The sequence below is a fragment of the Mchenga conophoros genome, linkage group LG8 (genome assembly GCF_057382185.1).
Source record: "Mchenga conophoros isolate Kocher_MC1m ecotype Shallow Benthic linkage group LG8, M_conophoros_male_GT1.1, whole genome shotgun sequence".
NCBI classification, from domain to species: domain Eukaryota; kingdom Metazoa; phylum Chordata; class Actinopteri; order Cichliformes; family Cichlidae; genus Mchenga; species Mchenga conophoros.
Genome location: NC_140533.1, coordinates 13,438,583 through 13,464,328, shown reverse-complemented (window position 1 = coordinate 13,464,328; position 25,746 = coordinate 13,438,583). Strand labels below are relative to the sequence as shown.

The following is a 25,746-nucleotide window of genomic DNA, read 5'->3' as shown; positions in this document are numbered from 1 at the left end:
GGGTGGATGGGCAGCATATGAGAAGATGCACGTAGGACGATAACAGAGTCCCTTCCTTTGGCACGTAGCGTTGTGATTAGATCATTAGGATTTATTTGTCAAGGCAGTGAACTGACTCCTAAAGGCCTCCTCTCTCCTTTGGAACATGTGGGTGCTCGAAGAATTATGCTTCCAAACTACATATCGCTGTTTTGACTCCCTTGTATAATTCTGACGCATTTATTTAGACAGTTTTATGATGACAACGAAAAGCTATCCAAATTGTATCAGGCAATATTCAAAAAGTTTCTGTGTTATTGCTTCTTATTTATTGACCATCGCAGCTACCAATGGTTGAGCATTACACTCAGACAATATAACCAAAGGGAAAGCTTGTTAGCTTGAAGAAATATCAGTATTTTATTAGTGAGACTTCAGTCCAAGTGAAATAAAAGCAGCCCCGACCATGTTAGAGAGACATGCACACAGACTTGGGTTTGGATGGGGATGGTGAGTGGAATACAAGGCGTTCTTTGAGCACATTTTAATTAGCAATGTTCATAGCTTGGCTGTGTTCTTTTATGATTGGACCACTGAAAGCCTTTTTGTTTGCCTAATGAAACACATTGAGGGGTACGTTCATCAATTAAACTATGTTTGTGTACGTGTACGCACTCGCTTATGAGCATTTGAGCTTGCATGCACTTCTTTTGCCTGTATCTCTTGTACTGGTCGGGGGGGCTACATTCTTTTTTGGCGTATTAGTGTTCCATTGGCAGGGATAAGAAGCCATAGCGGGAGACACAGATGAAAGCAATCCTAGCGCTTTGTTTTCCCTACTTTCCAAAATAGTTGTTTTAGGTAGGGAGCCATTGCCCATAATTGCTCCAACAGGGTCAGGTATTTGTCTGTCATGCTCATGATTTACTGTAGTGTCTGTGCCTTAGTAATCTGACATAAGATCAGTGGTTAAGGGCAGTGTAACCTCAGACAGACCACATAGATTGTGTAATGCATAGCATTCTGCTGGTTTCAATTGGATCCCTTTATAAACACATCTCACACAAAACCCTCTTTATGATTTGAGAAGCTATGCAGAGCATGCTTGTCACAATATTTCCCAAATCAGATCTATCAAATATGTAAATAAAACGTGTGGACGGATACAAAAAAACAGTATTTAAGAATAATCTTACCAGAGACATTACACGGATGGAGACATTTCAACACATTTTAGGACAAAAAAGGTCTGTGGAAGAATTCCTAATGGCAAAAATGGCACCAAAGAGTCAGTCAACACCTGAAGCAGGAAATGTGTGAGACAGAGCCATTGTTGCATTGACTGACTGGTGCAAGGGCACAGGCTTATGATAGTAAAAATGTCTTAGCATATCCATAGCATGGGATGAGGCAGATTGAGTTGATAAGTTGAATAAAATTACTTTGATAACCTTAAGTCACCAAATTGTTTGGGTGAGGGGATATTGTATCGCTTCCTGATGTGGTGCAGTTATTGATAAACTGAGCTTATTTTGGCTTCTCCCTTCTTCACAAGGGGTTGCAACAGCAGATGGATGTGCACATTTGATTTGGCACAAGCTTATACACCGGATGACCTTCCTACCGCAGCCCTTCCAGGGATTTCAGTCTCCTTCTGGTCCTGAACCGGGATTTTTTTGCATGTTAGGCAAATGTATTGACCATGTGTTAAAACATGTTGACACTATTAATGAATTCACCCTTAATTTGACTTTCTAGAGTGGTGACTTAATGACTCATCAAGGTGGTGCTTATCAAGTAAATAAGGGTAAATTGAACTGACCTGCAGGCAAAGCTCAAAAAGAGGGAAAGCAGAACAGAGAACTAATTTGCTGTACTGATATATCACTGAAGATACATCCGCTAAGACCACAGTGCGGTTTATAAATTTGAGCATTTTTAGAGTTATTTTTTCTTATGTACCACCAGTTATTGCCTTGCAATGTGTCAGTTATTTGGACTTTACAGTTATGGCATGCTTCTTTTTTATTTAGAGAGGGTACATAGGCAAGAGATTTCTAGAAGGAGTTTGATTTTACATTCTTTAGAGGATTCAGATATGTTATGTAAAATCTAAAATTCAAATAGAAAAAACCCCCCAGTAAAATCATGTTCTCTTTTGGGGATTTTTTTGCAACTTTCGGCCAACCAGCTTGGGAACTTGGTCAATCGGGTTTGTTTATGTTTATTAATAATTTATAAAGATGTATTTTTAACCATTAAAAGTAATAAAATAGGTTAATAGTGTCTGCACTGTAACTCTACAATGTTAAACACATTTAAGCTTAATTGATTTTTAGAATTCCATATAGTCTTAACTCTGCTCTCGAATAGTGGGTTACTGAGGCTGTAAGCGGGGGTCAAAGTGCACCGTCTGTAGCTTTGTGTACTCTGAGTGAGAACAATTAGTTCTTTAGCAGAGCTTCTGCACATGAATACCTCTGAACGGTTAATTGCTGCCATGGCAACAGAACAAGAGCTGAAAAGTGGCATTAGGTGAGTTGTTTGCAAGAAAGCAATCTGTCGCAGTGACACTATGAATGTGTGTGTAACGGCTGGAGGTGTGCATGTAATCGCAGGTCAACATTTTCTCAGTATCATCACACAAGCCATTCAGTGCTGACAAAAGCACTTTTGTGCTACAGGATTGGGAAAACTTACTGGTGAGTGGATAATCTAAGTCACATTGGAGTGAGGCAGTGGTAGGCTTTCAAATAGGAGGAATATATTATTGGAATGGTTGTCACTGTTGTAGTTATTGAGATTTTTGTGGTAAAAGCAGTTGGGAACGCAGACAAACTGGGAGACTGGACTTTTAGTTCCAACAATGTTGCTTCTTAAAAAAGTTGTCTTTGCTCCTACTGGTAGCTGTTTCATCTCAAAATTGAGATTTCTTTAATCAGATTGCATCACCAATGTTTTTTTTCCACCTGTACTTAATTTTATTGAGATTAGATCACTAGCAGCTACAGTATGTGGCTGCTAGTTTCTTCCTATGTACAGGTAGCCACTTGAGGCCAGGGTCTGTACTATCTTAGTAAAAAAAAAATGCTAACATTAGCCAGTTAATGCTTAAAGAACCACCAAGACTAGAATTTTGTCAGCATTTGAGCTTTAAAATTCTCTATATGTAAGCAGTTTAAATAGAAAACTGGGTGCTACGTTATTACGGTTCATTCTGCATCGAGTATCTGGATTTTATAGAAATCCATCACAAAGCTGTTGAAACATTTCGGGCCCATAGTGAACTAGAGGGAAAGCAACAGATAACTGAAAGTGATTAGAACACAATGTCTTCGAGCTATGCATGGCTGTACAAAAATTAATGCCAATCCATCAATATGGGATCCACATGTTATTAGGACTCATCCTCAGGGTAAGGATATCTATAGTGAAGCTTAAAACAATCCATCCGGTAGTTGGCAAGAGATTTCATTAATATGCAAGAATTTGAACCTAATGTTTTGTGCTAGAAGAAAAGTCAGGGGATTACCAAATTCTTTAGGCTTTATTTTCTTATAACCACAAGTCTCTTTACATTTTCGAGGCCATCCGTCAAACAGTTGATGAGATGTTTCAGCAACTGTCTGGTAAAGACTCTAATCCCAGAAGGCTTTGGAAAAAGTGAAGGAGGGCATAGATTTTTGGACTTTTAACTGTATTTTCATAAGATTTACAACTTTTCCTACTGATAATTTTCTGATAACTGATAACCTCCTATGTGGAATTTAAAAAAAAACTTACTGAATTACAGAACAGTCTGGGCAATGAGCTACCAGAACATTTTTAATGCACTGATTTCTTATACGTTAACCCCAAAGAGTCACGCTGATAGTTTTCTTTGATTTACTAGCACAGTATAAAAGAGATGTACTGTAGCTCAAGAATTAAATGTGTAGTTAAATTTTGCAATAACAGAAAAAGACAACTTCACTGGTTTGACCCACTTAAAATCAAAGGGGCCGCATGTGGTCTACAAGCTAAACTGATTTTGACACCCCTGCATTGCAGGTAAAAGATATAAAGTAAAACAGTATATGGGTTGGTATGTATAAAGATAAAATGGATTCCTCCACCTTCACCTGCTGCACAACAGATTCACATAAAATCTAAAAATAATAACGAAAGAATTCATATGAATATACATATATGGATGCAATCAAAGACAACAATAGAAAAGAAAGCATCCACTGCAGGGGATCCTGTCAGCGCACACATGGTTTTTGCTCAGAGAGTGTTCTGTATCCATGCTTTACGGAGGCTGAAATAACTCAGTTAGCTCCTCCAAGAAGTTTTTTTTGGTTGCGTGCGTGTCATTAGACAACTTTTGAATGAGTTCTGATCAAAGTTTGTCGGGGTGTAGAGTGGAGTCATGCTAACAATCCAGTAATATTCGGCTCATATCCAAGAAGTTCTTCAAAGTCAACTTAGTGCTTTATTGTTTGAAAACTGACAAAAAGACTTAAAAACTAGAAACTATGATTCTTACAATTGTGGTGCATATTGTCAACATATAGAGAGTATTGTATAAAGATTTTAGAAATGTCATATTTGACCTCTGACTTTTCCTTCAAGGTAAATTGTCACTTTGATCTGACGGTCAAAGTTCTTAAATTGCTATATAGAGCTATTAAAACAGTTTCTTATTGCCATGTTATTTTATTATCACTTTTTTATGTACAGTACAGTCACAGGTTATAACTTTTTGAATACACAACAGTTTGAATGCATGTACGATGTTCCTGAATAACTTTTTTTTAAAATAAAAGAAGTATTTAAACAGATTTACTAAACAATTAAATGAATGCTACACGTTCATACTGCACTACCAGCTTCTTAAACTCCAAAAGAATAGAACAGAACAACTTAAAAGTACATTTTGCCCAAAGAATGAGCTGCTTTGGCGGAGTGCTTGTTGTTTTTCTATGTTCTATGTTTCAAGCAAAAGAGGACTGACACACAGGTATGACGCCATTCAGAAGTTTTCAAAGAGGACAGGGAAGCTCAGCAAGTGCATTTGCGTCATCTCGTTCCTTTGTCTGCATTTTCATGGTCGTGGTATAGATTAAAAATGTCATCGGTTGCGTGTGGATAACCCACCCTCCTCCAGTGTCAATTTTGTAATGAAAAATGATCAATCAAATCATTGATTTTTCTAACTGTAATCAACACCAGGAAAATGAAAGAGAAAATGTAATTCTGATGAGAGGATAATCGACCGGGATATCCTGGGCCTCCAAGGGGATTGCGTCATCGCAATATGCCTTCTGTGGTGATGTTATCAGGGACAGCTGCATGGGGTGGAGCCAGCATTGACGCTCTCAGGGAGCCAAGGGGCAGCCAGTTGCCAGCAGATCCCCCTCCACTCAGACCCACCTGCTTCGCATGTGCAGTTTTCCTGTAAACCCCTCAAAGGGATTCCCTGAGTCCTCATCTGTGTCCACTGGTCCCCGTGTCTTTGAAGTCATGATCCTATGTGTTTTCATGGCATTGAAGTTTTTATCCTACGGTCAGTACATGTCATGCATTTGATCCAAAGGTTTGTTTGAAGTTTTTACACTGAATTCTTTATGTAAATCACCAAATAAACGTATTAGATCCATAAAAAGTAAATCACTCATTAACAACCGATGATGAGCCAAACCCCTCGCTCCTGAAATCTATTCATAAATCAGAATTTTACAGACTAGTCAAGTCCACACTTTATGAAAACAGACATCAGCGTCAGTTGTTGGCAGTAGCCTGTGTGCTAATTTAATTAAAAGCCCTTGAAGAAGAAGAAGAAGCCCAGCCTAGCTTAATGCCGTCAATTAGGGGTTTCTCTGCCATATGACTAAAATCCCACACCCCATTTGTGTGATTCATACAGGAAAATATGTCTCTTTGTCTTAGAGGTCAACCAGCTCTTTGGAGATGTTGGCGTTGGGTCAGGAAACAGTAGTTGAGGGTGTAGGAGTGGGAACACAGGCAGTAAGGCTTGTTGTTATTCTACTAGATAAGCCATAGCATGAGGTCATTTTGAACAAGAACTGCATTTTCATCTCAGCTTATGGCAGCTGGTCTGAAGAGAAATAACTTGCACAGCATCAGAGCAAATTTTCAGAAGTTGTCTTTAATCAAAAAGAAATGTTTTGCAATTACGAAGGAAAACTTTCTTTGTTGGTTAATGGTGCCTGTCCTGGATGTGGACTGGTTGGAATGAGGGGGAAAATAACACTGGTAATTAATTAGTCGCATTAGATGTTTGTCTTCATGTCTTTTTAAAGGCACAATGTGTAGAAAATGGTGTAGGAGAAGAGGTTGAAGAAATTACCCCTTTAATCAGCCCTGAGATGCAGAAATCACTTTCATCTTGGTGTTCATATACTTGAGTTTTAACATTGACATCAGTGTAGAAGACACTGCCAAAGCACAGAAATCTGATCTGCGGGTTAACGTTGGCTTGCAGAGGAGACCGGGCCTCTAGTTTTCGGCATTGCCTAATGGAAGGAAATGTCAAAAAGAGAGTGGGAAGGAGTGTTAAGTGTAGCAAGAGAGTGGTTGTCCATGTTAAGCCAAAAAAAAGCCTTAATCATCCATCTTATCTGTTGGCCATGCCGCTCTCCAGTAGTTCCTTTTCATTTTGTTCACTGGTTAAGATGTAAAAGTGTTAAATATGTCTATACTGAGGGCAGAATAGACAACCCTGACTGGTATACACTATATTGCCAGACGTGTTCACTCACCCATCCAAATCACTGAATTCAGATGTTCCACTCACCTCCATGACCACGGGGGTAAAAAGTCAAGCACATAGGCATGCAGATTGCTTCTACGAACATTTGTGAAAGAACGAGTCGCGCTCAGGAGCTCGGTGAATTCCACTGTGGAATGCCACCTGTGCGACAGTCCAGTTGTAAAATTTCCTCTTTACAAAATATTCCACAGTCAACTGTTAGTGGTATTATAAAAAAGTGGAAGTGATTGGAAACAACAGTAACTAGGATTGTAGGCCATGCAAAATCACAGAATGGGATCAGGTAATGTCCAGGTTCATAGTGGCCAACGTTCTGCAGAGTCTATCGCTACAGACCGCCAAACTTCATGCGGCCTTCGTTCCAATGAAAAGAACTCGTAATGCTTCAGCATGCCAACGCATTTTGGACAATTTTATGCTCCCAACTTTGTTGGAGAGGTTTGGGGATGCCCCCTTACTGTTCCAACATGACTGAACACCAGTGCACAAAGCAAAGGTCCATAATGACATGGATGAGCAAGTTTGTTGTGAAAGAACTTGACTGACCTGCACAGAGTCCTGACCTCAATGAATTGGAGTGGAAAATTGTGGTCCAGACCTTCTTATTCAGCATCAGTGTCTGATCTCACAAATGCTCTTCCAGGAAAATGCTCAAAAATTCCCATAAACACACTCCTAAACATTGGTTATATGTCAAGCATGGGTCAACATCATATTAAACCATATAGATTAAGAATAGAATGTCACTCAAGTTCATATGCATGTGAAGGCAGACAAGTGGATACTTCTGTCAATATAGTGTATAAAGGCGGGGGTCGGGCAATTAGCTTTGTTTGCCGAAATATTGGCATTAGCATTTATAACAGCCGATGACAATATTTGTAAAAACTAAAGAAGTGATAGGTGAAACACCCTTCAACCATTTTATGAGTGTTGAGGTTACATAGTTTGTCCACCAGAGTGCACACTGCAACTTCCCTATTTGTCAACAAGAACACCAAAAGCAACAACAGTCAGACAAAGAATAACTGATTCTTAAACAACTTGTTACAATAAAGTCATGCATTACTTATGAAACTGCGTAGTCATGTTATCTAAGTAATGACTTATAAATATATAATACACATAACACGTATCAAATAATAATTCACATAAAACATGTTAGATAAATCTGTTTATGTTTCGTGTGTCTAAAAGAAAGAAAAGTTGCACTATTTGATTTAAATCACCAAACTATTAGATTTGGTCTTGAAATCTTATATCGGTCAAATTCTAGTTGTCTCAGTTTGAAATCTAATTTGAGTTTTATGTTACTACTGGCTGGTTAGCATGTTAACAACAGTGTCACTGTATTTCATTTATTTTTAAATTGCTGTTATGTTTTTAAACTAAAAGTCTTTCTTATTATAACTTTAAAAAAAGAAGAAAGAAATCAGAAGAAGAAGTCAGAGAGGCAGGTTATCTTGTAATGTTTCACTGAATTGAATTTTCAAGCTCACATCAGTCTTTCATTTGCAGCAATGGGGAATATGTAAAGGTCTGTGATGCAACAAAGGTCTGGATCCAAATTTCATGTTTTTAAGTAATCATTCTCTTAGATCTGAGTCCTCCCTCATAGATGCATTACACTTGTCAGGATACACTCAGACCTTCTGTCTCCTTTGTACAACAAAGCAGTCTCCTGGGCAAAATCATACAAATTACTCATTCAAAAGCCTCTCAGACGTCTTCATCAAAAGTAAAAAATTAATAAAAATACACGTGATCTTATGCCATTCAAGCAGTTTAATTAGGTGGAACGGGGTGAATCACCACACTCTCATTCATCCATATCACGTCTCACTTTTCAGCAATCTGGTAATGCCATGAACTGTTGTATATGCTTTTATTAATCTTTTCTTTTATCAAAGCCTTATGCTCACAGTAATTTCTGAAGCATCTCACATAAATCCACAAGAGTGATGGCAGATGCAAGTCTTGTTTTTGAGTGGCAAGAAGCGCCTCTGTCATCTGCACAAATCTTGATCTAACCATTCATGTAGTTTGTCTCCAACAGAGCTCACCATGGAGACTAAAATGCTTTTTGGCTCAGGTTGAGAGGAGATCTATGTACGTGTGTGAATATGTATGAGCCATTATTATTGTTTTACCATTTCATAATGAAATGGAAAAAGCATGTGTGTGAGATTGGGAAAGGGGATAATCCTGCACAACGCCTGGGCATCATCTATGTAATCCTGTCTCATCTGTATTTTTTTTTCTGCAGGGTTTTGAATTGCCTTAAAATTATCTTTGGATCGTTGTCCACTTTGGCCATGTTGATCTAAAAGTTTGCTTAATAATTGTTGAGAATTTTTACATGACGTGCTCCTCCAGCGGTGTTCCTCTACAAGCCTGGCTCTTTGATAGAGAATAATATTACATTTTGATTAGTCCCCAGTGTTACCACAGCAATATTGCAATGCTGAGTCTCATCAAATGTGTCCGGGCTGGAATGGAATATTACATTTCCTGTTTTTAATTTTGAGTAAAAAGTTGAACTGGGACATTGGCAGCCCAGTAGAGGATATTAAAATGTGTTTGACTTTTTTTTCGTGTGGAAAAAGATTTCGAGAAAATGAGGCAGGAAGTATGCGGCTTTCCCTGAAACCTAATGTTTCCTCTGGGAGCTGAAGCATTGTTACGCTGTTTGTCAACTTCGTGGACTACATTCCCACTGAGTATTGTGCGCTTTCTGCAAAACTAGTTTAGTCTGAGGCATGAGTGAATCGATCTTTCTCAGATATTCATGCTCTCTGCCAGTATTTAACCTCTGCTGAACACTTTTTGGCAAACCAGCTATATGTCAGTCTCTGTGCTTGTTTCTTATTAGCCATTTTTTATATTAAGTGCTGAGTAAAAGGTGTTGTTAACAGTGAAGCACCAGGGCAAGCTGACCCTGGCAGTATATTAAGTGCTTCTGAACTTCTGTGTAAGAATGTATAATACATGTCAAAGAAGAGAAAAGATTTCTTAAGACTTGCCAAGCAAGTAGGCCAAGATCTTTGTCTAAATCAGTCCTACTAAGTCTTATTCTTTGTAATTTTTCTGTTGCCCAGGTCAGAGTCGGGAATCTCCAAATTTACTCATCGTCTATCCCTCAAAGAGCGACCAGCGAAGGCAGAGAAGACTTCATCAGAAAGGCCTCCATCCTACAGGAGACGATCTCTTAGTGTCGACTGGTAAGACCGTCTCGCAATTTCTGAACTCACATGCTTTCACTAAAAGTCAAAGGCTGTACTTCTGTTTTTTTCATCTTCTGTTAAAAATTATGAAAAATTGCAAGAAGCAGTAGCAAAAGGTCTAAACACGTATCACACTGCAAAGAATATTTAGTAAAGTGAAATATTAAGTGTTGTTACGGGTATAATTTTGAATAAAAATAACATGTAAGAAAAGAGAGACAACTGCAATGAGTCATGTCTGTTTACAAAGTCAAGTCTCAGGTTGATGAAAACTGGGGGGGGGCTGGGGTGGGAGCAAAGGGTGGGCAAAGTGGTGATAGGGTCCTGTTCTGTCTCTGCGTCTGGGTTTCGTTGAAGAGCGCCAAGATGCTCCAGTGGCGCCGGCTCATCTTGCTCTTGTAAAGCTCCAGTCTTCAGGCACCCGATGAAAGGAGTTTGAAAGCTTTCCATTGCGAGGCTGCCTTCCAGTCCCCACCCATGGGAATCCTTCCCAGTCTCCCCTCTTGTTGCCTGGCTTACACTCATTTATCTGCCCATTGATCCTGCCTTTCGTCCATCTGACATGCCTCCTGAGTTTCCTGCTATGTATTCTTGGCTCTTCCTTTGTGCTTTCCCTACATTTGGGAGCACAGGCACAGGTTTAAGAGGACCTTACACTTCCTTTGCACTCAATTTTGTCAAGTAAGAAAATCCCCAATCACCAGATTTTTCTAGGTCGATGATTACTGTGCAGGGACTACAGTAGCTATTCGGCAGTTACTTTACATTTTGTGGAGTTACAGGTGTGTTAAATTTCTGAGGTCCTATCGAATCGTGCTAGGGCCTGGTGTGAGGTCTTACGAGGTCTTTTGTTGGCCTTATGAGACCAACTGTGTGGTCTCGGACTAGTATTGCGATGTGTGGTCCGCCAGCAGAAATGTGGTGTTAAGTGAATGAGCGTTAGAGTGTATGTGCAGTGTGAGGTCTTTTACTTTAACAGCTCCATGTTTTTCTTCCATGCTGCTTGAGAAGGGACCTGGCCTTTAAAGTTCAGGCCCTGATTGATGTGGTCTGGTTTTAATGAAACTCAGTGGGTAGATTGGACATGCTCATTTACAAGAGGGATGAGGGGGGGCTTGACTACAGCTGGATTTTGACTTTTTGCGGGCCCTGCCACTGTTACAGGAGTGTGACTGGCCTTTTGTGACATCATAAATAAGGGGTCCCCAGGGGGAGAGATTCAAGGTTGAGGCCTGAGTCATGCTACAGGGAGGTGAAACAAGGTTGGTCCAACTTTGACAGGGCCAAAAAAGCGTCTCTGGAATGCATAGTGATCAACAGACTCCAAAGGAAAACGTGTGTGTCAGTCAGTTGCATATTTGAAAGTGTTCAACATTTACAGCACTTCCTGTAGTCTAAACAATCTGTCTTGCTTTAATCATTGTTAATGAGAACTTCTCAGGGATAAATGTCATCACAAAAATATTCATGATTAAGCAGTGTACTTGTTAAGTATGTGATGTTATGTGGTTTCATGCCATGTTGCCTAGCGTAGTTCGCAGTGATGAGTTGCAATTACTCATGAAAGTTCTTCCATATATACAGTACTGTGCAAAATTCTTGAGTCACCCCTCATGTCTTTGTAATTTGCTTTGAAGAAACCAGGCTTGGTCTGGTCTGTAGTTCTCCAGGCTTTCTGAAGATCTTTCAAAGCTTTTCTTTGGGCATTGGCTACTTTTTCCACTTATTTTCAGTCCATTTCTTATACCCAACAATTTTTAGATGATTTTGAGGTTTTTTGCTAAGCCACTTAACACAGACCTATGAATTATTTAAGGATTAAAGAAGACACTCAGTTCAAGGGTTGAACCTTTGTTCTGTCTATACCAGAGGTGAGTTCATTACCAAGCCTCTGGAGAACTTCAAGACATGTTGAGGAGGTAATTTAGCCATTTAAATCAGCTGTGTTGGATCAAAGACGCATCTAAAACCCACAGGACACCGGCCCTCGAGGCCTGGACTTGCCCACCTCTGGTCTATACAAACACAGAAATCTAAATATATTTTGGCATAGCATGGAATGTGTCCCAAAAATGTAATGAAACTGGATAATTGTGAGCCAAAAGAAGAAATTGCAACCCTTAAAAGCTATCTAAAGCCGATGAACACGATGGAGTCATGTGCTTGAGAAATAGGATAAAGAGAACTGAGAGAGGGCTTAAGAGATGCCCCTTCAGCTAATCAGTTAACTGCTCATTAGAAATAGTCTTAAGTGGAAGGGTGGCTGTCAAAAAGCAATTCTTGAGGAAGTGAAAACAGGGAAAAAAGTCTGAATTAAATAAGAAAAATCAGCAGGTGTGATGGAGTGATAAATCCAAATGTGAAACTTTTGGCTCAAATCCTTGTCACTGTGGATGGAGAAAGCCAGGACAGAGGTACAGCAATGAGCGTCTAAAGTGAGGACTCCGACATGGTTTAAGGATGCAGTTCAGCCAGTAGTGTTGGAGAGCTTGTCAAAACTGATGGAATTATGAATGCCAAAAACATACCATCACATTTTAACACACCACTCAATTTAATTCAATTCAGTTTAATTTATGGAGCACCAAATCACACCAGTCACTTCCAGTACAGTCTAGAAAGAGTGTGATTGGCAACAGCTTCATTTTTCAGAATGACTATGACCCCAAACACACTGCCAATGCAGTAAAAGCATGCCAGAATAGAAAAACACACAATGGAGCACTATCCGTCATGGACTGGCCTCCCCAGAGCCTGAACCTCAATATTATTGAGACAGTGTGGGATCATCTTGACAGAGATCAAAACAAAAGGCAGAAACATCCAAAGAAGAGCTTTGAATGTCCTTCAGGACGCCTGGAGAACTATTCCTGAAGACTACTTAAAGAAATTACCCCAATATCTGCGTAATAGAGTTCAGGCTGTGTTGAAGAATACAGATGGCCATACAAAATAATGACTTGCCAGCTCGTTTATATTTTTTATTTCAATGTATGTGTGCACTTTACAATTTTCCACTTTTCTTAGAAAAATAAAGGTTAGGGTGAAAAGGACAGGGTTAGATGGTGGGAGTTGATCTGCTATGATGAACCCTAAAGGGATCAGCTAAACGAAGAGAGGAGGGGAAGCTTAAGAATTTAGCATAGTACTGTATAATTTTCGGACAGTAAGGCGTTTTGTATGTTTTGCATGCTGATCTTCCAGTAGAGCTCAGCAGTCTGTAATTGCTTTCCATTTTTCCAAGCCTTACTAATCAGTGAAGAATCTTGTGTGTTCTTAACCAGACGCAGTAAAACAAATTCCCTGGAATGTGTGTCCCCGTAATCAATGTGTAATATGTAGGATTTTATCCACAAAAATATGCTCTTAAATTAAGGTTTCATTATGTTTTTCTGCTCATTGCCCCCTGCTTTCACTCAAAATAAAACTTCTAACTATAAAGTGAAACAAAGGTTGTATAAAACACCAAGCTGGAAAGCAGCCAGCAGCACTCTGGAGTAAGGCTGACTCAGGTGGCTTAAAGCTTTACTATCTTATTTAGTGGGCCATTGCCATTTATGTCGATTCACGTCAGATACCCAAACAAACTGCGACTATTAAGGGAATTCTGAGCCAAGGCAGCCCATATACAAGCTTGAAACGGGAGCCGTTTTGTAGCTTAAAGTCTGTAAAGGCTGGCAGAGCCTTGGGAAAATGCAATAGTAAAAGATAATGGCAGTGTTATTGTTATTGGTAATCATAGTAAATGGCCTCTGGGGATGTGGGTGGAGAAAATAGTGGAAGGAGGGTGGAGAGTGAGAGTTTTAAGAAGTGTTAAAGGCAAAATAAGAGGGTAGCTGTTACAATTTATGATTGCCAAAGATTGATTTGATCTTCTTTTACTAGTCGCTGCAAATACAATGGAAATCAGAATGTTTAAAACGGTGGCTTTGGGGAAATCTGTTATTTAGATAAAAAGACTGCTTTTCGTTATTTAAAAAATGTATACGGTTGCAATGGTTACAATATTAAACATGAACAAAGTTTCATGTAATGAGATCAGCATTCAAACTCAGGCTTCAGACCTCTGAGATCGCATGGGGGTGTCTTGATTAGCACTGGTGTGCGTATTTGCTATCTCGTTTTTTGTGTATTACGTGAACACAGGAGACATCTGGTAGAGTCTGAGAGTTAATACTGGAGCTGTAAAGGGATACTGCTTCTGATGCAACACTAGGCCGGCAAGTAAGTCTTCATTACTTTATTCTCTAATAGTGACAGAGAGGCAGTTCTAACCCTTCACCAAAACCCTTGAGTGCAATAGAGAAACAGCCATGTCTATCAGCCAAGCAGTTTTTATTTCCCAAAACATTTCCCCTGCAGTACTCGTGGCGAGGAAACTCTATACATAAGTACTTAAACATCCACGTTTGGTAATCAAACTATATCCACTTCACAAATTAAAGTTGGAAAAGGAAGGAGCGCAGTTGGTACGACACCAGAAAGTGTTTGATTGTCTTGTGTTTTTAGTCAGCGTGCGCTAGAAGGCTTAAATTCTCTCAATCCCCCGAAGGCCCTCCGCTCTGCCTGGTGCCACCGTGTCTTCAGGAATCACTCCAAGCTGACGGCACTCTGAGGATGACGTCTGAACTTTGATGTTAGGAGAGAAACTGGCCTGCCCTATTCCTCGGTCAATATATTAACTCAAATATCTCCTTCTTATTCATGCTCACACACATACATGAGCAAACACATATTGTAATACTTAGCGCTGTTTTGGGTGTGTAGGGGTGAATGGGAGCTACCAAGTGTTAATCCTTATGAAATGTGTACAAAGGGAATAAAAAAAGAGTACTAAGAAATCACCAAAGTCTTAGTGGTAAAAGGAGGACAATGCTCAGGGGGCCCGGGTGTAAAGTGGTTTTGGACATTGTGCCACTTGCCGCATTTGGTTCTAATTTGATTTATTATTCCTCGCTTTTTCCTTTTTATTTTCGTTCTCTCTGTAAATTTTTCTCCTTTCTTCTGTAGCCGAGAGCTGTCAGTTCAAACGAAACGGACTAATGAGGAGGTTATAAATGCCTGTGATTTTTCTCTTTAGAAATTTTGATCGGAACATGTTAAAGATCTGTTAAAAATCACTGCTGAGTGGGGTGGACTCCTGCTTCTGTTGGAATGTGTGACACTTTATACCTGCTCTGTGACTGAATTAAATTGTTTTAAACACTGAAAAGCTTTTGACACGTGGAAACTAATTATGCTAAACCCTGTGTGGACTGCACACATATAGTTGAAGCTATTATAGAGCCTAGAGTCAAGCTAAAACAAAGCTAAGTACGCCCTTAAGCTGCGTCCCACAAAGTGATTTGCAGAGAGAGCGAGAAATGTTGAGCAACTTCAAGTGACTATGGGCAAAAGAACCACTGGAGAGGTGGGACCTGAGTAAGACGGTTCAGAGAAGCTTCCACATGAGCGATTGAAGTGACTACTAATGAAAATGTGAGATACTGTTAATTGACATACAAACTGTTACCTAGGCAACTAAAGCCTGAAGTGTTTGCAAGTGACCAGCCATCAGCATCAAAGTAAAGCTTAACACAGGTTTACTGCCTCCACAGGAGTTAAGAGTAGCAGCCATCAGATGACTTGGTTAATTGATCATCAGCACCTTTATAAAAGTAAAGGTTTTGCCAGTTTGTAGGGATCTTAAAGAAGTGGTGATTGCTGCCCATTAATCTGAGAAAGATTATAGAAGTCCATCATTCTGCAGTGAGGACTCCACAAATTCACCCCAAGGTTAGACCATCCAATCCTCAGAGAAATCCCCCAGAAAACAAACAGCTACATGTCAGACTCCAGGCCTCACTTAGCATGTTAACTTTCATGACGGTACAATTAGAAAACAGCTGAGCAAGTGTGGCTTGTTTGACAAGGTTGCCAGGAGAAAGCTTCTTCTGTTTAAAAAGAACATGGCAGCACAGCTTGGGTTTGAAAAGTTGTAACTGAACAAACCACAAGACTTCTGGAACAACGGCATTTAGAAAGATGAGACCAAAGTGGAGATGTTCGGCCATAATGCAGAGGCTAATCTGCAATAGAATGGCTGACAAAAGAAAAGAATCATGGTTACAGTTGCCCAGTCAAAGTCCAGATAGTTTTCCTTTCTTTTTTTTAAGATGGCAGCAAAAAATATATACTATTTGCTCTAGCATAAAAAGAAATCAATAAGGGGAAACAAGTTGAAAAAAGGCGAGTGACTTTTGTACACTATTTTTAATGCGTGAAAGAATTTTCTCTGAATATTGAGCCGCAAGGTTCATTTGTTGAGGTTGAGTTGTTGGTGGGATGAGACTACAGATTCTGGTCCACATGCAGGTGCAGAATTTCTGCTAGCTCTGCTTTTGAATAAGTCCAAGGTTGCTTACACATTCATGCTCATACATAAACACGGACACAAAGCACGTGAAAGAAAAAGACACGCTTGCAAAAAAATGCACTTGAGCAGATTAACAATGTTGTGTCAAATACATATAAACATATATGTCCAGCCTCAGCCGTGCGTGCACCAGCAGCACACTCATACACAATCCCGACTGGATGCTGTGGGCTGCGCTAAGGGAGATTTATGAGGCTGGCTCCCTCTTGTCCTGTGTGTCTCGGACTTGATACTCTAGTTTCCACTCCAAACCTCAACTCAGCACGCAGGCACAGAAAGACTGGAGTAGGGATGGAGTGTAATGGGAAGGAGGGAGTGAGACTTAAACGGTGAAGTTGGGAAAGTCAGAGAAGACTGAAATAGGTAAGAAGAGAAGGAGAGAGAAGAAAACTGGAGAGAGGTTGACTGATTGAGACTGAAGTAGATGAAAAGACAGATTGAAAAGATGATGGAAAGAGACAGCAAGAGAGAGTGGTGAAAAGATCTAAAAACTAGACTGAGAGCTTGGATAGAGCGCGAGAGAAATGTGTAGCGTCAGTGTGTTGGTTTCTCCTTGTGCATACGTGTGCAGAGAGTTAGAGTATAATCACGCATGGTTAATAAAATTATGCAATCAGCCAAGTCTTGAGGAACTATACCCCCTCATTTAAAGTAGTCTTGGAAAATAATTTGCACTCTGAAAATCAGGAAAGAGTCGAATTTACTTACAAATCAGTGGATTTGTTCTTAGCTCTTTTTTCTCCTTTTCATTTTCCAGCTCTCACTCAGCTAGCAGTAGCCAAGTTTATCTCACATCATCAGATTTTTGTCTCCGTTAAATGATCAACAATGTTTATATTGTTATTTAATAATGTTCCTGCTATGCACAGTTTAGTGTTCCACCTCCAGAGAAAACCCCAACAATCAGACAACCCCCTATGAGCAAGCGCTTGGTGACTGTGGGAAGGAAAAACTCCCTTTTAACAGGAAGAAAACTCTGGCAGAACCAGGCTCAGGGATGCGCATCTGTTGTGACTGGTTGGAGGTGAGGTGAGGAAGACAGGAGAGAGGACACACTGTGGAATGTGAATGATGCGGCTTGTGGCATCGTGGCGTTGTTTCACAACCAAACTCGCTGTTTCACACAAACATGTTGTGCCTCCTCTATCAGCACACTGTGTAGTCATGGAAATGTCTTTGCATGTGGTTGTGTGTGTGTGTGCGTGCGTACAGTGCAGCGTTTAATATTTTTGTTTGTTTTCGCATATGGCCAGGTCTTTCTCGGAAATGAGAGTTAAATTTCTTTCACCTGGATAAATAAAGGATAATAATAATATATGTGTGATTTTCTCAAACAGACACACACAGACACTCACAATGATGTCATTCGTGTTTCCATCCTCTCTATCATTCATCTGTCCATCCAGTTTGGACAGTGCACATGTGTGTGAGAATGTGTGTTATCATTTTTTACAAAGCATCTATCACAGTAAGAATGGTCTCCCCACCCATCCGACCACCTCCCTCCATCCCTAGCCCAGATAAATAGCCGTGGGACTTTAAACATGGCGCCCGACCGGCGTGTGACTGAGAGAATGAGCCAACTGGTGGCTTCAGTCGCCGAGGGTCCCCCCCCCCCCATCTGCCCAGAGCCTCTCTCTGGCTGGGTGGGTGGCATATGGTGGCCCAGGCAGGAACCCCATTGGTGTCACACACAAACACACACACTCAGACACACACATGCATACTGAGAGACATACAGAAGGTCTGGAGCCACCCAGGCTGGACCCACGATCGCCGTGGGAGACACAGTGTCACCAAGCCTCTGACAGGGGAGGGGGTTTTGTGTATGTTTGTGTGTGGGTGATCCCACCTTGCAAGTCCACCCCCATTCCCTCCTGAGAACGTCGGCCACCGCCCGCCACATCACATCCCCATGGCGACTCCGCTGTTGTCTCTGCTCATCAAAATTAGAGAGATTTACCTCTGCGTACACACACACACATAACACATGCGCACACACAGAGCCAACAGGTGGCAGGCCTTGCTCGGCACAGCAGGCCCACTTCAAAGGTTAAACATACAGCAGACCGCCTAGCCCTTCTCTGCCACTCTCCCAAGGGAGGAGAAGAGAAAGCGAGGAAAAAAGAGTGGAAAAAGCAGAAATGAGAAAAAGAAAATGAGGGAGGATGAAGCACGGTTTTGTGGCAGCTTAATATGCACACATGTGAAAGTAAGTTACATGTGGTGAATTGTTTTTCTGCTCAGTAATTGTTTGACTGTTACACCAGACGTGTATCAGTCGGCGGCACAGACTTGGGCTCATCACAGTCAAGTTTCCCGGATTTTATCTCCGTGCGAGATAGGTTACAAGAATGCAGCCCTGACTCACTCAGAGCTAACAATACCAAATAAATACCACTTTACAAGAACAGTGATATATGAGGTAGCGCCTCTAGATTATGAAAACGGGAAAGTTGAAGCTGCAGTGTTATTCTAATGTAAACAACAGAATCCGCAGCAGAATCCAGACTCAGTGTTGCTGTCTGCAGCCCTTCATTAAACACAGCAATGTTTACTCTGCACTTATCAGTGCTGTTTGTCATCTCAATGACTTCATTCTAATATACTACAAATCTTGGGTGCGCTGCTTACAGGCCACTTGACCTCTTTTTGAATGCATATCAGGAATGATATTCCACCCACATTTGACTCTGCCTTAAGAATTACTGTAAAAAAAAGTGTTTTATTTTTAATGGATGCACACACCTGATACATCCCTCAGTAAATCCTCACACACAGACTCTGACCCAAAAGAGTCGTAGACTTGTTCTGATCGTCTCTGCAAAATCATGCGGTATGCACGAGGGGCTGCATGTGGCTGAGTGTTGCAGTGGCCTCATGTTGCCTATAAGCTGATAAGAGCCAAGGCAATTCTAGCAATACTCCCCTCGTCCTCCCAATCCGCCCACCCACCCTCCCTCCCACCCAACCCCACTTTCTCTCTCTCTCTCGCTCTCCCTCTAGCAGCCTGGCTGCTTCCAGCCTGTCTGGTGCCAAGACTCAGATTTCAGAATTTCCTTCTACAAGCCACATTTAGAGCAGCCAGCGTACTCTGTGTATGTGTGTGTTTGCGCGTGTGAGCGAGCGCACGAGTTTGTGTGACTTTCTCCTTTCGCCCGTATACCTCCCTCACTCCCCGCCACCTTGTTTTCCCCAAGCGCCGTCCTTCTGCTGCTGCTTATTGCCATTTCTGCATCTTTCTCTACCCATCCATCCGTCTCCAGTTATTTTGTCGAGACAATCACCTTATACACGTCGAGTAATACGTAGTAATTTCAGTTAGAAGTACACCGCCAAACAGAAATCACATTAATGTGCTCTCGTAGGAGTTGACTAGCCATAGTAAGGAGTTTGAGCGAGTGGCATTGGAGACTGAAGGTGAAGACACTGGGACTGGATGGCCTTGATGGGTTGAGTGGGAAAAGGGGGCGAGAGAAGTGGGAGAGGGTGTGGATGGAGATAGAGAGGGATGTTAAGGTGATTTTAAGAAAGAAAGGAAAACAAATGACTGTTTGCTCCTTAGGTAGCATACTGGGCCTCTTTTAAGGGCAAACCTTTTAAACAGCACTGTCCATATCTATTTGTACTGTTCTCTTTGCTTTACTGCAATTATGTAGTCTGCTCCTCACTGTCAATAGATCCTCCTTTGTGCTGCTGTAGCTAATTTGAGCAGCACTCTCTGTAATGTCCTTTTCTGGCACGTATGTACGCACATGCATACTTTGCAATAGCAAATTGTGGTTATATAAAGAGATTTTCCACTGTTTCCAGTTTATCTTGACATTATCTGTGTTTATAGGAATACAAAGCAGTGGCCAACAACATTTTTCTTCTTGCATTCTCGTTCCTATTTGTCCTAACTATTTGTGCATTACCTCGTTACAAACATCCGAGCAACTGTTTTGAATTTTTCCCCGAGTTACTTGCGCAGCTAATGGCAAAAACGTGTTACTATGTGACAAGAAGAGGAGGCAAACTAATTGTGTGTGAAAGACGGGGAAACAAAGGAAGAGAGGGGAACAGCAAAAATGTGTCGGAATCAAAGCTGGTGAGGGAGAGGGAACGTGTTTTCATTCCCAAATCTCACAAGACTGAACCACCAGAACAAGAACAGCTGTTGTGGCTGCGGGTAGATTGATTGCTAGAAAATACATTATTATTATTATTATTATTGAGAGGATGGGTGAATCTGTCACCCCCGGTTGGATGGATTCATTGAAGTTGCTGTTTATCCATTCTGCTACCAGGTTCAGTGAAACGCCCTTCTGCACACAAATGCTGGTATTTGCGTGTTTACGGTTGGCTCCCAAATGCTTTAACTGACAATTATTTACCATTTCTTTAAATAATAGTTTTTCCCATCTTGACTTTCGGTCAAACAGTAAGTGAATGTCTAGACTCCGTGTCCCTGTGTTTGTGAAGTTTCTGTTTACATGTGACTCACTGACTGGAGGCCCAAGCTGTTTTTGATATGGTTTGATAAAGCGGATGCTGCATGTACGTGTGTTTGCAACTTGGGGGTGTTAATTTTTTTTGTGGGCCTAATAGATGTTCACAGCAGCATGCTCGGTGTATTTGATGTGGCACTGATCAAGAGCCAAGCGTGGAGCTTGGCTTTTAGGTTGAGACTTTTGGTTTCCCAGAACAACTGCTTCCTGCTTCCCAAAAACTGGTAAAACAGTAGGAAATTGTGTGCAATAGTCGCTGTCTGGATTTGTTCAAGTTCAAGTAGGTTCAAGCATGGTTATTTGTGTGTTGTGAGTCTGAGTTTGCACATCTGGTTCTTCATGTTTATTGTCGGAGAAACTGTTCTCTTGGGCCATACTGCCGGGCCCTAGAGGTCTTTAAGGTGCGGACATGCCTGGCATTTACCACTTTATAACAGAAACAGCGTCAGTGTGAATTTCACCAACTTTAACTGTCAGTTTTTCAGTTTTAATATGCTACTCGTTGTTTTAATGATTTTTTTCAGCATTTATCTGAGCTGCCCAAACACGTGCATTCATGTTCAGTCAACACTAAGGTCACTGATAGACAGGTCATCAGTATTCAGTATGATTAAACTACTGTGCAAAAGTCTCAAAATAGCCCATATAATTTAATCAACTTTGAAAAGATCTCCAACACCACTGGCTGAGCCCTAAACTATGACTGAGCCTCTACCGTGTTTACACATGGCTTTAGGCCTTCACTTTTGTACCTCTCTCCTGCCTTCCTTCATACAGACTCGTGACAGATTTAACCAGAAATTTCTGTTCTTGTGTAGTTTGGCATACCTTAGCCCAGCCAATTCCAGACCTCGAGGGCCGGTGTCCTGCAGGTTTTAGATCTCACCCTGGGTGTACACACCTGAATCAGTTCATTACCAGGCCTCTGGAGAACTTCAAGACAGGTTGAGGAGGTAATTTAGCCATTTAAATCAGCTGCAATGGAAAAAGGACACATCTAAAACCTGCAGGACACCGGCCCTCGATGCCCTATTCCCTGCTTCCCTTTCCTAAGAGTGGCTTTTTTACAGCCACCCTTCCACTGTGAAGATTAGATGGGTCTTCTGAAGAACCAGATGCATTTCTCAGGCCCTATGTCAGATCTTTGATAACTTTGTTTCATCAAGTACAAATTGTGCTTTTTTCCACTAGGTTGTCTGTTATGTGGGACACAACCCTGGTTCATCCCTTGGGTTAGGTCAGTGTTAAGTAGCTGTCTGAGGGGAAAAAAACATGAAAATGGTCAGGCAGGAGGACTGGACTGAAAATGAGTGAAAAAGCAGCCAATGTCCAAAGAAAAACGTTGAAAGACTGTCAGAAAGCCTTACAACAAAGTCTGGCTCCTTGAAATGAGAGATGGCTCAAGACTTTTGCACAGTACTATAGTTTCTCCAAGGGTGTTCGTACATACATTCATCATAGATTCTGTTTCTGTGACGCTTAATTGTTAGGATTTGATTTGATTTATTTATAATTTTTAAATGGCTCCATTCATTATACGTTTCATCTCTCTCTCTCTCTAGTGTGGGCGCTGTGTCATTGGGGAATGACATCCCCATTTCATGTGTAGGATGCAACATCCCTTTGAAAGCACAGGGCACACACACAGAGCGCATTACACACACCCTAATGTCGTCAGAGAGTGATGGGGCACCATCCTGCCGACAGAAAAAAGTCGGCTGTTCCATCTCAGGCAAATAACAATAAGCCTGGAGCTGGATTCCAATGGGCTTTCTCTTTGAAATGGGATACCAGCACACGCATTACAAATATATCTCTTGTTTTATCTTCCGGGCCAGGCCCATGGAAAAATTATTCCAAATACCTGCCGCGCTTTATCTGGAACCCTGGAATAGGTTAGACCCAGCCGGGAACACGAGGATGTCTAAAATAAGGCCTCTATTACGGGATGGAGTGGAGATGGATGGGACGGAGCGGGAAGGGACGGGGATCGGGGGTATTTTAGGTGTATTGGCCATGTGAAAAAGGCCTTGTTGCGGGGGCTTGGACCCGCTTTAAAGTCTACAATGCAGGCCGCTGTCAGCTGTTGTACGAACTACATGTGTTGGGGGAGGGTTAGTGTGTGTATGTATGCACACTCATTTGGGCTCACACGTCCATTGTGGAGCGGGAGTATAAATAACATTTTTCCTACAGATGTTCTCACCTTTGCAAATCTGTTCTTGGCATGTGTCAAGATGGCCCAAACTAACAGCTTTATTTACAGTAGTGTCTTCAACCAGTACCATTTTCTTTTTAACAACATCACCAGTATTTATCTGATGATGTTTCTCAGTGTGGCTGCCAACAAGTGAGCATTTTTTGAGGTAACCAAGCAAGGCAACAGTTAAATTTCTCATCTACTTACTAAGTTTTTGCTTAGTTGTTATCTTACACCTCACATGGAAACCTACTTGTTTATTTAATAATCAGCGTGGACAATTAGCGGATAATTAGTTGTTTATAAACATGCGGGATTAAGTGTTGAATCATGGTGATGACAGTGTGGAGAGAATTTGGGAAATACTGGGAAATATAAACAGTACGGGGATAAAGAGTAAGAGTGAAACAGCAATAGAAAGAAGGGTAGGCGTTAGACGGAGTGGGGAGGAGATGATTAGAGGAGGAACAAGTTCATAAGATATCGGGAGAGGTGTACTAAACAAGAGCTAGGGCTGCTGAAAAGGCGTCCTTGAGGAATTCAGTTATCTCTCTGCTTCTCTTTGGTGGGACCCGACACAGAGTTTATCACCAGCGCCCGGAGAGTCCTGATGACATTTCCTTCAGCAGCTGAGTGTGTGAGAGCGCTACATGCCAGACTCTCCCCAGAAACACACTGCCGTCCACATAGTTCCCATGGCAAAATGGAGAGGGAACAGTATAATCTTCATACCAGTCATGCCAAGAAACCATCAGCAAGAGATAATGATCTTTTTGACTAACGTATGATATTGCAGAGCAGCGTTGGCAAACCGGCTACCAAGGCTGGCATTGCCAGTTTAGGATGACTGTGCACCACCTGCGAGTAAGAGCTGATAATGTCAGCATGGTGCCCATCTGGCAAATCAGTGTAATGTATCACCATGCTTTCGATCGTTGGTGTTTTAGCCCCCACTCCCACTGGGTAATATAACAGAGCTTAGCGTTAATTAGGCCGCAAAGTGAAGCTCGGCATCAGCTTCTGAGTTGATAGACAAATCTCGTACAAAGTGCACTAATTACGTTGCTTTAGCACTGCCCACAGATGTGTGTCTGCAAGCCAATTTGCAACCCTCATTCTAAGCAATCAGTGTTGCATGCATTGCCACTGATGTGACCTATCTTCTGTATGGGGGTCTCGCCGGTCCTTCTGCCGGCTGTGCAGTTTATGTGCTGGTTTCTATAAGCAGAAACTGATTTTATAAAGTAGAATCTCGATAAACCTGTAAGTGTAAACTAAAATGCTTGTTTCTGCTTCCCTTGTATTTTGTTCCTCTATTGCTATAGCAGCTGGTCATGACTTCAGTGACCTTTCCCAAAGATGTAAGATATTATGGTAGACTTGAGAAGCGAACACATAGTGAATTTTGTACTCAGCACCTTTTCTTTCCCCTCTTTCTCCTACAGCGTGATGTATCGTACCAGATGTCAGATTCTGTTTCTTACTCCCACCTATCACTCATGTCTCCCATGCATCCATCTTTCCCATAGGGCTGACTCGGCCAAAATGACGCAGCCCATGAGAGGGGACCAGGCCCACCAGCCAGTCTCGGCTCGCAAGTCTGCCAGCTTGTCCTCACCGAGCGCTGCTCGCCGCCTTTACCGCAATTTGTCTGGAAAGTTCCGCGTGGGCACCAACCCCCCTGCTCTGGAGGACAGTGTGGTGTCAGGACGGGGAGGAGACAAGGAGAGGCTCCGCAAAACCACCATAGTAAGTCAGAGAGCGAGGGAGAGGGAAAAAATAATAAGCCCAGGAACATTGTAATCTAAAAATAGTCGGGGAAAACACGTAGACTTGAATAGTCTCAGGTATTGGCGTTGCACACCCAAATATCTATTTACTGTATAGCAACACAGAAAGCATGAAGAAAAATGGCGTTTTCCATGTTTGCACTGCAAAGAACTTTCCTATTCATTTTTATTCATTCCTAACATTCATTATTACAGTTTCAGAGTAACGAAGCTCTTTTTGAGGCAGTGGAACATCAAGAGTTGGACCTGGTACAGCTCCTTCTCTCACAGTACAGTCTGGAGGAGCTGGATCTCAACACTCCTAACAGCGAGGGGCTCCTGCCCCTTGATATCGCCATCATGACCAATAATGTGCCCATGGCTAAGCTTCTGCTGCGAGCCGGTGCCAAGGAGAGCCCCCACTGTGAGTAGAGAAGCAGAGCGTACCTGCTGGTAGTGATGGTTTAAGCTCACGATAATGTTAACAAAACAAATAAAGTTTCATCTTTTCATAGTGTTATAATACTGCATAAACACATGCGCGTGCAGTCTGGTGCTCACTGAAATTAAAGTTGCAGGAATTAACCTACAAAACAAATGTATAAATTTAGTATTTTTAAACGGTGGGAAGAGAAAACCTGTGCATTATTTTCCACGTGATCTTTTTATGAAATAAGAAGAATGTTTTTCTTTTGTTGGAATAGGATCTAAACACACACACACACACACATGTGAAAACAAGAATTAGACAGTTACAGTTAGAATATGAGCATAAACCTGTCTTGGACTTGGCGTTTCCCCAGCTTGAACTCAAGCCTTCCTCTTTGCCTGCGTGCACTTGAACTGAGCACTCACTTCTGTGTACTCAAAACAAATCGAGACGCTGCTGCAGAG

The 25,746-nt window shown here is 41.5% G+C and overlaps 1 protein-coding gene across 6 annotated transcripts in view; it reads left to right on the top strand.

Annotated features, from left to right (window-relative positions):
- ankfn1b (ankyrin repeat and fibronectin type III domain containing 1b) overlaps window positions 1-25,746 on the top strand; it is a 155,438-nt gene that overhangs the window by 105,991 nt on the left and 23,701 nt on the right. For all 6 annotated transcript variants that reach the window (XM_085284320.1, XM_085284319.1, XM_085284321.1 and 3 more), the window contains 3 exons: window positions 9,853-9,975; window positions 24,613-24,832; window positions 25,069-25,276. In XM_085284320.1, the coding sequence (XP_085140446.1) occupies window positions 9,853-9,975; window positions 24,613-24,832; window positions 25,069-25,276 (551 nt within the window). The remainder of the gene's footprint in view (window positions 1-9,852; window positions 9,976-24,612; window positions 24,833-25,068; window positions 25,277-25,746) is intronic.